Source organism: Micropterus salmoides, unplaced genomic scaffold (genome assembly GCF_014851395.1).
Source record: "Micropterus salmoides isolate LMB-PRFRI ecotype aquatic unplaced genomic scaffold, ASM1485139v1 Ms_hic_scaffold_4, whole genome shotgun sequence".
Lineage (NCBI taxonomy): Eukaryota > Metazoa > Chordata > Actinopteri > Centrarchiformes > Centrarchidae > Micropterus > Micropterus salmoides.
The window spans coordinates 34,013,420-34,027,648 of record NW_024043372.1 but is presented as its reverse complement, the minus strand read 5'-3'; the positions used below and the strand labels follow the sequence as shown (position 1 = coordinate 34,027,648).

Here is a 14,229-nt window from a genome sequence, read left to right as displayed (position 1 = left end):
CCTGCCTCCCCTGGGTTGGCTGCTACCTTTGCCCTGCCATGTGTTCCCCCGTAGCCTACATTCCCAAACCGGTTGCAGCCGAGCCCACATTCAGCATCTGTGCTAGATACATCAGTGTGTGCAGGCCCGCTCACAGCCCCTCCACATATACTGAGAGGATATTCTTGCACTCCAGGCTTCCTCTCCAGTAAATTATCACCTCCCCAGAAAGAAAGTACTGTGTTGCGTGAGAGTTTGGATTACACATCATCAAGTGCTGGGCCCAGACAGTTGACATTGCTGTGTAATCATCATTACCTTCACAACTGCTTCTCAAGTAGGGTCACAAGGAAGTCAGTGCTCAAGTATCATACAATAAATGCTATGTAAATGCTCAAACTGCTCCTTGTCTTTAGAGAAGTGTATATTTAAGTGCCTGTTTAGCAGAGCTCCAAAGAAAGAGGGGGATTTCACTGATAAAAGCAGCTTGATACCACACAGAAAAGAAAAGGTCTGTGTATAATCTGTTTTAGTTATGTGGTTTGTCATCTCTTAAGAAAATATACAGTATGATGATGTTTGTTTGACTTAAATGAAAAAGGGAAATTGAATGACTGTGACCCTGATATGGTGCATCTTGTCTGCCGCAACATAAATATTTACCTATGATGCCATGACTGCACTGCAAAAATCTCAATCTCATATAATAATACAATAAATTCTACCACGCACAGTACTGTTTTTCATTTATTTCAAGAGGAAATTCATGTCTCTAGAGGTGAGAGCGTTTGTATTACACCTCACCTGAGAAATATAGCAACCATACAGGCACCAGTTCATGATTTAGTTCCACAAATGTTTACAATACCACGTGAATATTCAGCATATTCAAAATGCATTTCTAAAGTTTCGCTACATTTATTTGCAACCTTTTTTTTTTTTTTCAAAAGTTGGTGCTCACAGGGAAAATGTGTTGATGAATGAAGCTCTCATATAATGTGCGTTGCTGACAGCTTTGGAGACCTGGGGGACCAATTCATTTGCAGCGCCAGTGCAGTATGTTGAGATCAGTCCCTCAGATGTCCCGGACGCCTGAGCACTTTGAAAGAGTCACAGGCCTGTGCTGGCACTGGAAATTCAGCGACGCGCCAGATGAATCAGTGCTGTAGAGCGCAGAGCCGCACTGCCACTGCAACGAGGATTTCTCATTACCTGACTGTATGAATCAGATCTCCACTGGTTGAATTTCCACTTATAATTTCTGATGTGGACTACAATAGGTAATAGTAAGTGACTTTAGAAAAGGAAAAAGATTGTAGTATGTCTTGCTTTATCAAGGAATATGAAGTCATCTTGCATGAGGCAACAGCATGCAGACGTTTTATCATTCCTACACTGTGAAATGATAATTGGATCCACTGTTTCATTTGCTTTTCTGATGTCGGCCTTACGGCATTTCTTGGCAACATGGGAAGAAATTTATATGGCAGGGGAAGTAGTCCATTTTTCTCTTTACTTAATGCAGCTATTTTTTCCAGTGTGAGAGCTTCGAGGCAGTTCTGACGTTCATTTGAGTCTTGTATTATTTATAACTGTGATTTCGATGAAACACTGTTGGAGCGCTTTGTCTGAAAAAGGCTCTTTCATGTCATTGGAGCTCTTAAAAGTCCACCTTGTGCTTTAAGTCATTGACCCTCCATCTCCTCTATTCATCACTCAAAAATGGCGATGCCCGTAGAGAGACCTGCTTCAGATCCCCACTGTGAATTCCATTAGAGGTACGGACACACAATAGAGCATTATTTAAGTCTTTGACATTGCAATTGTAATGGACTGGGGTCATGGAATGATATGTAGGGTATAACGCTTAAAAGACTGGTTAAATATATGTCACTGTACATTATGGCTTTCACATACTAAGTAGTAAAATCATTTGACCTCTACCCTGTGCTACTCCATAGGAAATAACTTGAATACATCATCAGCACATTTATTAAGTGACCCCATGACCCAATGCCAACAACACAATGCTTGGTATATGTGTGTGTGTGTGTGTGTGTGTGTGTGTGTGTGTGTGTGTGTTGGTAGTAACATTCATATGTCATCATATATATATAAGGTTCACCTGGTACTGCAAGGCTTAAAGATACAAACACAGTGAGCAGATTCAATTTTAGAAACCCCAGTTTTCACCGTAGACTCTGCCTATTGGATTACATTTGGTCTTAAGCATGAGTAATGCTTTAATTGCTTGGACAAAACTTTTAGAAAATGTTTAGACTAAAAATATAGATGGTGCAACGTCATCACCGAGATGCGCGCGCAGCTGGGGGCAGAAAGCAGCACTCGGGCATCAACGAGGATGATTTTTACGAAGCATACAATGTTTTTTATAAAAAAAAAAAATCTTGGCTTTTGAACTAATGTTACTGTTTTGCACATGCATTTATAAGAGAAGTATTCAGTGCTTTTACAAAACACAAAACGTTGATTAACTGGATGCTTCACAGGCAGCAGCTGCCGGAGTTTCTTTCTACAGGCCAAGTTTGACGTTTCTTAGCAGATGCTTCAATACAAAATTGAAAGCTTTTTTGCAGGTCTCACAACGTTTACGGAATAACATGTTCTTTGCATTTCTGACTGTGACACAGCTTGGCCTAATGGCAGTACTTACAGCTGTGGAAAGAACACCTCTTTCCCTCGTTACTCCTTTAGCATTTTGGCCAGCAGCTGACTTAAACAACATTACGTCCGTGCATGTTATATTAATATGCAAAATGAAACAGATCCAACTATATCTATATATATATATATAATTAGATCATATGTTTGGTTTTATTGTTCACCACAACATTGATTTTTTTTTTATTTAAATTGGTCCAAATTCAGCATCTGGATTCTCCACGTATCAGCAAACTACCAATATTTAAATACCTCCTCACAATCTGCTAGCTGTCCGTTGATGTGTGTGCTGAAAATGTTGTGTTTATACACAGCCCTGGCGCTGAAAATGGGTCACTAACAAAGTGGCTCACACCCAGCCAACACTATTCCAGCCATGGTTTGTGTGTCAGGTAACTTTAAATGACTCGCCCACAGACATTCAGTTTATTTTCTAGCTCGCCAAGACATGCTGTTGTTGTGATGTAGCAGGAGATGTATATGGCTGTCTGGAGCCGGTGTTCTGGTTTCGGGACCGTCTCCTCTCTGCATGTTAGCAATGGTTCCCACAACTTAGCTAACATTACTTATATTACCTGCTGTGTCGTAGTTTGCTCGATGTCACGGTATTTGTAATGGTATTGCACCTGAGCTCTGGTTTCAGTACCGATCCTGTTGCAGGGTTAATGCACTTCTCCCGCCCTGTCCAGCTCTCCTCGTGGAACTGCCCATCTCCTGGTATCTCCTCCATGCTGTTGAGTCTGTGTGCTGTGAGACACAGCAAACCTTCTTGCGATGGCACGCATGAAATGCCAACCTGGAGGAGTGGACTGTCTGAAACTGAATAGGCTGCAGGCACAGACTTATGCTACCAATAGTGACAATCAGTCAGGAAGGATAAGAAGAAAGCAACTGTCTATGGCCACCACCTGCAAAACCATTCCCGGTTTGGGAATTGCCTTGCTGTTGCCTCTCCAGTGCACCTGCTATCACTTTCATTTGCACCAAAACAGGAGACATCAATTCACAATTTCCCAACTGGACAGATTAATATCCCTGAAGTTAAATTGGCATGATGTTGTGCTGTGATGATTAAGTTTTCCCTTAATTTATTGAGCAATATACAGTATATGTGTATGAATGTTGAAAGGCTTACTGTTCCTTTTCCGAAGACTGAATCTATATGATACTGTAGCATTTGAATTTAGCTGTTGAAGCCTCATTAGTTTCAGTGAATATCAGTGAGAATACGTTTAGACAAAGATTTTTGCCTCTGCTACCTCAGTTTGTGTTTGAGAGTATTTCACAGCCAGTGTAGCCAGCAGGAATTTCTACAGAGAACAATAACTCTTTCAATTTATTAGTTGCCATGTGAGTGTGGGTCCATTTATTTTTTACTATAATTACGTCCATACATAACACAATGACAGGATGTTTGACTATTGTGGTCATGGTTTCATACACTTTCTGTAATAAAATATCTAAAAGCAAAAATCCTCTCAGATGGGGACCCGTGGTCTAATTTGTGTCAGTTTTGGGGTCCTTGATGTGAAAAGGTTTGAGAACCACTGGTGTAGAGACATGTCCAGCTCTTCACATTGCAGCCAAACAACTAAGGACCTTCAATATGGCTACCAGAGGGTGTATAAACAACACCTGAAGGTCATATATGTGAAAGCTGAACTGCTGGAGCTAAGGCAAACCCGGCTGAGTGATGACAGAGTATCTGAGGCCCACGCAGTGAGAACCCTCACACTGACACTTTCCACTCCCTACTATCAACCATCAGACATGATTACAGCCTTCGCTCCAAGATCCAATGCCTGTCTGAGCCCACTCCTTTGATTTCACATGATTCTCTCCCGCAGCCAAAGTAATCACACAAGACACTCAACTCAGACAGAGACTTGACCCTGGTGTGACATTTGTTAAAAGCCGTATTCCAAATGGGAACAATTTGTCAAACATCTTTCATTTTATTCAGAGGGAATGAGGATGTTTCACCAGGTGCCGCTTTCTCACAGGTCATATTTTACTGCTGACTGGAGGTAAAGGCAGAGATTTATTTAGTCACGTATTCATCTAGTGGGGCATTATACAGCACTGTAGGTATCAAGTACATTAAGAATATTCCGTAAGTGATGGCTGTGACCAAACAGGTAGTCAGACCATTAACAGGATGTAAGAAAGTAAAGCAATTTAATGACATCAAAAAACACCAATTAACATTCTTAACATGCAATGACTGGATTTTACAAAACATTGCAATTTTTGCAATATGGTGCTAATGTTAGTGCTGAACAATATAATGATTGCGTTTTGGCTGGCAGTATATTAAAATGAACAGAGTAAGGCTTGTTAAGACTGATGGAACTGATAGAACAGTGACACGGTAAGAAAATGTCAAATGTCACGCAACCAGATTACAGTAATCTGATTACAAGAATGTCTATAATACATTATAGGAACTATATACTGTCCTCTTAAAGGGACACTTCACCAAATCACACATGGAAATCAAACAGTTACATACATAACAGTTGTATGTATTATGTTTTGTGGCTCTGCAGGAGATTTGGCAAGTCTGGAAAAACATCCCTGATGATGCGAAAGTGATGTCACCAGGGTTAGCTCAGTACAAACTGGGGACATGGAATTTGAGAGATACTGATACTTACATCTTGCAATCGAGGGAAGTTTTGTTTTAGCATTTTGGAGCTTGACCCCCACGTGGGACTAAAAGTCAGGATGGTCTTGGCCTCTGCTACTTCGAGTTTTACCATTGTTTTTTCTAAATTCCTCCATCATCATGGAAGTATAATACTAAATCACGGGAGTGCCGTTATAAAAGAATAGTTTAACGTTTTAGAAAATGCGTTTATTATATCAATACCACTCTCACGTCTCTCTGTTAAATGTAGGCTACAGCTAGTCACAAGTAACCAGGGTCATTTCTGGGCTGAATTGTCTTTATACTCACAGATTAAACAAATTAGATATATTGTGTTAATAAGTGAGCTTTAGAGGTGCCGGTAAGAGGATTTTGTTACCTTTGGAAACAGCCAGACTAGTTGTTTCCCTGTTTTCAGTCTTTCTGTTAATATCTAACCTCCTACCCGTAGCTTTAGATTTACTGTACAGACATGAGAGTCGTGTCAATTTTCTTATCTAACTCTCAGAAAGATGGCAAATGCGAGTGTTTCCCAAAATGTCGAACTATTCCTTTAAGGACTATGCAGCTACCTGCATAACTAACTTGTGTTTTCAGAGAAACTTTTTGAAACACCAGTTATTGGCAAAAGCATTTTAACATTACCTTATGACGCTTTTATGTGGGGTTAAGTGTCTTGCTCAGGGACACATTGGTAAATGTGTCACAGTAGGGACTTGAACCTGGGTCTCTCACACCAAAAGCAAGCATCTCATCCACTATTCCATCACCAGAACTGGATTCAACTGCAATTGTATTTGTAGTTTTAATCGAAGTTATATTAAGCACAGACTGAGGTTTGTAATTTATACTGTCCAATGGATCTAAATGCTAAACAAGACAGAATAACTAAATTATATTTTCTTCTAACACCACAGATTCATGACTCAAGAATCAATGTTTATGATATGTAATGATATGTAAATGTCCTTGTTATTTTGTCAGGTATAAAACCACTGGAAAAAAATAAGTTAATAAGCAACCTTTATACACATCTTACATCATATTTAATGAATCCATTTCGTATATAAAAGGTCAGTTATGTTTGCTCCAATTGAAAAATATCAACTTGATAACCCCCACTTATCTGTGGTCTGCTGCAAGATGACATCAGAGGCAAAGCTGCAGACTGTATAATGATGTGCAATGGAGAGTAACATTTTCCTAACATTTGTACAAACAGTACTGCAGCTGAAGTAATGGAGATACAAAAAAAAAAGAAAATACAAGCCCTCTACATTTTTTTTATGTGATAATTATAAAAAAAAGACACTCCAGACAAACAATATACACTTGTATATATACACAGTATTCAGTAATGGTCATTCTGGTGCAACTTGACAAAACAGAGCTTTATAAATCGAGGGTGGCTGTGTGCAGCTGGCAATGACGCATTTATACTTGACACAAAACTTGTGCTCGGTATGGATAATGTCTGTTTCCTCTTTCATTTCTTCCTCTCAGCAGGTTTAATGAAAATGTTGTCCGGAAGAGGATAGATGGCGGTTCTGCTCTTCATGCCGGGGTCTGAACGGTGGCTTTGATCTCAGTGGACACCCTCTTCTCTTTTCGCCCTGCGTACTCGCCGATAAAGGAGCCGTCCTCGTTGAACTGAACGTCCTCGTCGCCGTAGTCCACCAGGCTGTCCCCGCTGTCCCCCGCTTTGATCTCTCTGCTCAGCGAGTGCTGGCTGCCCTTCAGTGGCTTCTCATCGTTGTCACTGTAAGAGAAGCACAGTGGATTTAGAATTACCTCATTTCACCCATGGCTTCACTCTATGGCTTATTGGAGAGGACGAGAGGGCGCAGGCTCGAGCTATCATTGCCTCTACGATGAGCCTCTGTGACTGACATTAGCTTTTACCTCTGGCTGACCAATGGGAAATAATCACACAGACGAACATGTTGAGACAATATTAATCATTACGCCACACATGACGGCTGGAACAGAAATGAGATCTAGAGGGGGACATTGGCACCATTTAATGCATTTCAGCTGTGAGACTATCATGTATGATTAAGTTCATGAGTAAGTTTTTGTTTCCTGACATTAGAGCCTCTGACATGAACTTGGTTGTACCACCTGTTCTTAAGTTTTAACTTAGCCTTGTTATTTAGTGTTTACTATGCGGTTATTCATGCATCACTACATTTAAACGACTGCTTACATAAAGATTAGTCACTGATTTTTGTGTAGGTAACTGCACCAAATGAACAAAGTTAACGTTAGCTTTCTAATCTACGACTCGTAGGGTTTTATTTTTAAGCACATTTTGTCATCAGAAAGCAGTGTGTAATCATGTGATGAACAACATGATCACCAATACAATAAGAAAATCTTAAAAATGTAATCATATCAGTGTTGTATCATGCAAATATGCATGTGTTACGTTACTTGACTACTGACAATTTCTTTCTGCTGGAACACATGCGGGTCTGGCTGAGGCGAGTCTCGCGTGGGCAATGCTTCTTCTTATTTCCAAAGCAGGCTTGGCTTTCACATTACGGCTTCACTGGCTTAGATGATTCTTTTTAATGGTGCAACCGAACCTAGTAAAACCACTAGTTTGAAGCTAGCTAGTAGTTGCTAAAAACTTAGGAAGGACAACCAGCTTCTGGAGTCAACATGAAGTCGTGTCACACTGAGCACTTTTGACTTCATCACATCAGCATTTGTTGTGCTGTGCGGATCCCACTGATTGGAGAATTACACGGGGCTCATACTGCGTTAGGCTGTTATGAATTGGACCACTAAAGGATTAATGAAACGTGCCCAGATATTACTGCCCTGGAGATGAGCTGCTTTCAATTACACTGATTGGTTTTTAGCTTCCTACTGTGTGCTGGACAGCCAGAGTTTCGCTGCATCCGGACAGAAAATGGCAACATCTGAATGCTGCTGCGGCTCCATTTATGATGCAGCGTCTATAACAAACACCAACACAACACGGTTTCTAAGATCAAAATGTCCTAAAAAGGGATGTTAACACTCTGACACACACTGATGTGTAAACAGCCCAGGGATGCTAGCACTGTTTATCACATACTTTCCAGTTACTCAGTCCATCAAATGTCTTGAACAGAAGAAGAGTAAGGCTCCACCTGAACCTCATGTGTGCAGGGTTGTCTTTTTTTCAGCGAGAGGAAGAATGCAGAGAGGATTACAGAGAGAAGAGGATGGAATCCATACACTGTTGCACGTGAATTGCAGTGAGGTGGTGAAATAGTTCTCCGCTTACCTGTATTCACAAAATGTGTCATCATTCATGCCCTGGGACTCCACGTCTGGATGAAGGTCCTCTTTTTCTTTTACTGCTCACAAAATGAAGTGAAGATATCAGTGATTTCCACAAGAGACAGCTGCCAATGAAGATCACTGTGTCCCCTGACTGTTCCGCTGTTTGAAAAAGTCCCTGATTCCCTGCACTTATTCACTGAATGAAAGAGCAGTGCAAGCCGTAGAAAATATTGCCGAGACATTCAATCATCTTATTTTATCTAAAAATCAAGCTTTATCTTGTAATATATATTTAAACTTGATTTCTTAAATCTAAATGTTAAATTCATGATATAATTTTAATATTAAATACAGTACAAATCAAACTGTACATGTGATCTAAGAGAAAAAACACATGGCTCAGGCAAATGAAAGAAAGGTTGTCGGAGCAATGGGTGGCAATGAGAACTTAATGAGAAAACAAAGGACAGAGCAGCGTCTCGCTCTTTGTTTCTGCTGACGAGTGTAGCGATCGCTACCCAGCCGACAACCTGATGGCCATTAGCTGTGAATAATAAAGCCGATAAGGACTCTCATGTCCCCAATAGGATGAATAACATTGAGATACCACAGTATACACAGAGTCCCTGCACAGCCCCCCCCCCCCCCCACCCATGCGCAGCATTTGCATTTTGTCTCGCTGTGGGCTGCACTTTGTTTAAATTGTCGCTGGAAAAAGCTGCGTGTCTAAATAATGCAAAATTCAAATGCTGGACATACAGTAGAAAGGCTCATTTTCCTATCAATGCACAAGCCTATTTTCTGTATGAATTTGCATTAAAATAATTTTGTGGCCTCAAATAGAAATAAAAAAAAACATGCCAGCTTACATATCCCTGTAATGGCTTCTAGGATGATTGATCCTTTTTGCCATAGCAACAAACAGCGAAATGGTAATATAATGATGCTCAAAGCAGCAATTAGTATTCAAGCAAGGACATGTGTATGCATGTAAGTGAGCACCTACCGGAATACTTCCCTCCTTTATTTCTGTTGACAAAGCAGGCTATCAACACAATGAGTGTGAGGAGAGCGATGGCACACATCAGGCCAATAAACCAGCCCTGGGTGGATATTCCTCCGTGGATGCTGGCCAGACCTGAGGAGAACAATACACGTTGACTTTGACACCCCTTGGCCTTTCATTAGGACACTTGATTGAATGTTTACATCGACAAAGCCTTTCTGATGTGAAGGCAGAAGGTGGCAGGGCATACCGCTGATGGAAACGGTCCAATATTAATATTAAACAGCTAATCTTGCTTGTCTAATTAATCAAGTAAGGAACGCTGTACAAATGTAATTCCTCTCAGCGAGTCTGTGCGGCTAAATTAAATCCTACTGACACCGCGAAGGACCACACACTGTCACTGCTCAAGGACGGGCTGTTCAATGAGAGGTCAATTAGTTTTGCCTGTTGTTCCTTTTTTTGTTGTTGTTGTTTTAGTTTGAGTCATTTTGTTACCCTCCTCACCTGCAGACCCGGTCGTGATAACATCTTCAAATATACTAGAATTATCAACCCAGCTGTGTACTCGCACAGTGTACTCAGTCCCAGGTTCAAGCCCGTGGATGATGTGGAAAGTCTTAGAGGTGTTTACGGCCTCTGATATCTTCCAGAGACCCTCACCTGTGCAGAGGGCGAATGATCAGGATGGGTTAGTACTCACGAGAACTATTGAATCTAGTGAAGACAGGAATGAAAAGACATGAATGACCATTTCAGACACAACACGTCTAAAGTTATTAGATGTTTCACCTACAGAATCTATCTAACAACATCCACAAACTAACAGAGAAGAAGGGTAATGTGAGCTTACGGTTGTTCCTATATGCAATATAAAACTCCGTTTGCTCTCCTCCAGATATCCAGCTGATATTTGCAAAGCTGTCACTAACAGCTGAGCTAACATTCAACAAGGCCAGGGCTGACGGAGAAATGAGAGAAGACGAGAAAAGGACAGAAATGGCAAAGAAGGGTTAGTACAGGACAAAGCAGAGCAAAGCCATTATGGAGGTGTTAGGAGTCTTGTGGTTATGCAGTGAAGGATGTTGCTCTCCACTTCTGTGAAAGAGGCGAGCGTGCTCTTGTGCTTCCCAACGCTAGTGTAAGGAGGCATCAATTACGTCTGACAGAGGGGGGACGTCGGGTGAATCCCTCAACAGCAAACATGACAAGAGTAATATGAATATGGAAATGGATTCACAGGTGGAGCCCAGAAAGCTAAACGATCTACAGAGATCTTAAGGGAGATTTGCCATCAGAACTATGTGATGATTTTGAAATCTTTTATGTTGTATCTATTGTCATTATTGTCATATCAAAGAAAGCTATTATATTCCACACACAAACACTGGCCAACACTAGTTCAGAAATTGTCTGTTTTACTCAGAGCCATAGCTGGGACTTTAGAAATACAGTGCTGGGGTCAAATTACCTCAATTAAAATTTGACTATAAAGATTTCATCTCATTCATCAAATTTACTGTTTGACTATATTTCCTGTAATGTTAATCTCCTTACATGATGATCTAAATTATTCTTTATTTTATTCTGGTTAGTTTAATATGTTTTGCCTAAAAACAGTCAAATCTAAAGATGTTTAGTAGCTATGCAACTAATGACTATTTTCATTATCTTAATCTATTGATTATTTTTCTCTTAGGCCTAATTGATTAACCATTTAGTCTTTGAAATGTCTGAAAATGGAGAAAAATGCCCAGCGCACGTTCCTAAGCTCAAAGGTCAAATGCCTTTTTTTGTCCAACTGACAGCCAACAACCTTTTATCCATAGATAATAATTAATCATTTAATTCACAGAAGCAACACAGAAGAATGTTCTCAATGGTAGCTGCAGCCCTGACTGTACTCTTTTTTTGTGGTGGGTTTCTAATTGTAAGTGGGTTTTCATAATCATATTGTGTATGTTATTTTCTTTGAAAGCGGGAGCACATTTCATCTGTACTAAGTTTCATCTACCTCAGATGGTATCATGAAATGTAGCCTTTTGATACCCAACTGGAAAGGGAAAAAATGGAATCATGTAGTGAGTGATGTGCATCATTAGTATGAGAAAAAATATCTTTGACAGCAGCTGTCTAAGCTAGTCAACAAGGCACAGCCCACTTCATTTCCCCATGGCAAACATGCAAATCTTCTGCTGTGTCTCCAGCTCAGGTGCATTATTTGCTCAGGTGATGATTTAGTACACAAGGACACCTGCGTCAGGGCTGCCCATCCCAACCACTGCAAATGACACTCTCTGACTAATGTTGATGGATTAGTCTGCAACTATGGTAATTTCAATGATTGGAACTGCACAATGACTCCGAATGACACAGGCCCCTGAACTAAAAATATCCCAAGGCTGGCTGCCGTGTTTTGTCACTGCGCTCCTCAGCTTGCTATTAAATGCTGCAGAAAGCAGCTGCTCACCCAGCAGGGAGCTGATGTCCTGGAAGAAGCCCCTTCAAAGTCAGAGGCTTTTTTTTATAAGGAGAGGCCAGAAAATATTCTGATATAGGAGCTTTCAGCAGCTTCCACTTATCCACTTATCTCTGCGTCCTGTAAATATCACCCTCCCAGTATGAGCTCACATGGCCCAGGAGGACGTTCCTCCTCACTATTTTCCCTCAGCTCAGATGCTGCCTCGGACAACTTCTTGTCCCAGGGCGGTGTTGCTGTTTATCCTGTAGAAGATTACATGGAAATGTCAGGTGACTGTTGTGTCAATACACTGACGTGTACGGGGGGGGGGATGGAACCGAGGGCCAACAAATCAATCACTGGCAATTAGACATATTTGTCCCCATTCAAGTGACTGCACTCTACAGCTACACTGTGGATATAGATCTAGTTTCCTAGATTTCCCCATAGCACAGCAGAGAAATTAAAACCAGTTTTTTCATCAGTATGCACTTGGTTCATAACAAATAATAAAATGGAACTGTTACTTTATATTCCAAACCTTGTTCCCCCTGGAAACAACATAAACTATAAAAAACAACCCTGAAAAAGCTAATTAGTCTACATGATGTAGAGCTGGATGTCGTTTTGTTTTTGTGTTATCAATTTACTTAGAGCCAAGAGTGAACCAAGTGAGCCCATGGGCCATCAGGTTACCTCACAAATGCATAATGTCCTGACGAAACACAAACATTCATATTTTTCCATATTTATTTCACTGTTCTTGGTTGTCTCTGTGGTTTGATGCTTGTTGTGTCGGAATGTGCTGCAGCTCTACCTATGGTGGATCGAGTGGGTTTGGTCACTGGGGACTTTCGAGTGCTTGGAGGTGAGGGGGAAGCAGACTTGCCTGAAAAAAAAAGACAGACCTTGTGGTTATCACTTGGGATGGAGCTCGGGGCGCTAGATTCTGCTGTCAGCCCGCATGTTATTTCCAGCTAAACTCTAAAGTTAGTAACTAATCGTGAGGACTACATGTCTACAGGAAAACATGATGTAGAATCAATACATACACAAGGTGAGATGCTATGATTTTCAATTTGACTTGATCTTGCCTTTCAGAAGTGAATTAATTTTTGTTCCATCATTAAAAGGAAGAAAGATGGATGTCTGGTGTGTCTGATGCTCCTTCTAGGTTTGGCTCTTAAAGCATCATTTATTTCCTCAGCTTGAGTTACACGAGTTGCACTGACTCTGCTATTGCTAGGATAAAAGTCAATATTCGTTTACAGTTGCTAATGAGCCAAGATTAATATGAATTTATAATTAGGTTACTCATTATCATTGCTATTGGAGAGGAAGCCACAAACTTTATCTAAGAAGAAGTTGACATTTTTCTAATGAAAGGAGGCATCAGAGTGCTCTCTGCTGATGGCAAGGGCAAACAGCAGACAAGGTCAATTATCTGCAGGAGACGAGTGTTTGGAGCTTTTTAATTCTGTACAGGCAAAAATAAAAATGTGTCAAACTGTTTGAAACCCGATGATTTATTCAGGCCTGTAGCATAAATCTAAAGCATGCACTGTCTATCTAAAATAACTATCATGACTGTTAAAACTGTCATTCCAACACACAGCAAATTTAGAAACACATAATTCCTAGATGAAGTATTAATGTCATCAACAGTATTTCAGAGCAGTTTGAGAGTGTATGTGAAGGTATGACGTGCCACAGTGTACATGAACACAGATTTACATGCTGAGGGCAACAGTGGGCGCCAAAGTGGAAGAAAAGAAAGATAGAAAAAGACAGAAGGCATAGGAAATGCATCACTAAGCAGACATTTACACATTTCACACACAGTTTGATCAAAGGCAATGCTCAAAGCAATGTACTTTTTAGTGGCATAACAGAAAGCAGGCAGAGGACAATTAACAGAAACAACACTGACATACACACACACACACACACACACACAGAGAAAAGAACTGCCACGGAAAAACTTTTATGCTCAAATCATTAGTCTCCCACACACACATGTAAAAGCTCCACAAAATTGCAATTCAATACAAAAATGTCCTTCTCCCTGTAATCATTTTTGCTGGCTTTTCAGCATTCAAATAAACAACCCCTAAGAACCAATTACGTTTCTTTCTGTGATTGTAAGGATTCTTCCAGTAAGTACTAAGTAATCCC

General features: G+C 40.5%; 1 protein-coding gene across 1 annotated transcript in view; it reads right to left on the bottom strand.

Annotated features, from left to right (window-relative positions):
- Nucleotides 1-4,822: 4,822 nt before the first annotated feature.
- The window catches only part of chl1b (cell adhesion molecule L1-like b), a 65,566-nt gene continuing 56,159 nt past the window's right edge, over nt 4,823-14,229 (bottom strand). Inside the window, 4 exon segments of the mRNA XM_038696734.1 lie at nt 4,823-7,070; nt 8,589-8,661; nt 9,594-9,725; nt 12,872-12,943. Of these exon segments, the coding sequence (XP_038552662.1) occupies nt 6,866-7,070; nt 8,589-8,661; nt 9,594-9,725; nt 12,872-12,943 (482 nt within the window). The 3' untranslated portion in view covers nt 4,823-6,865.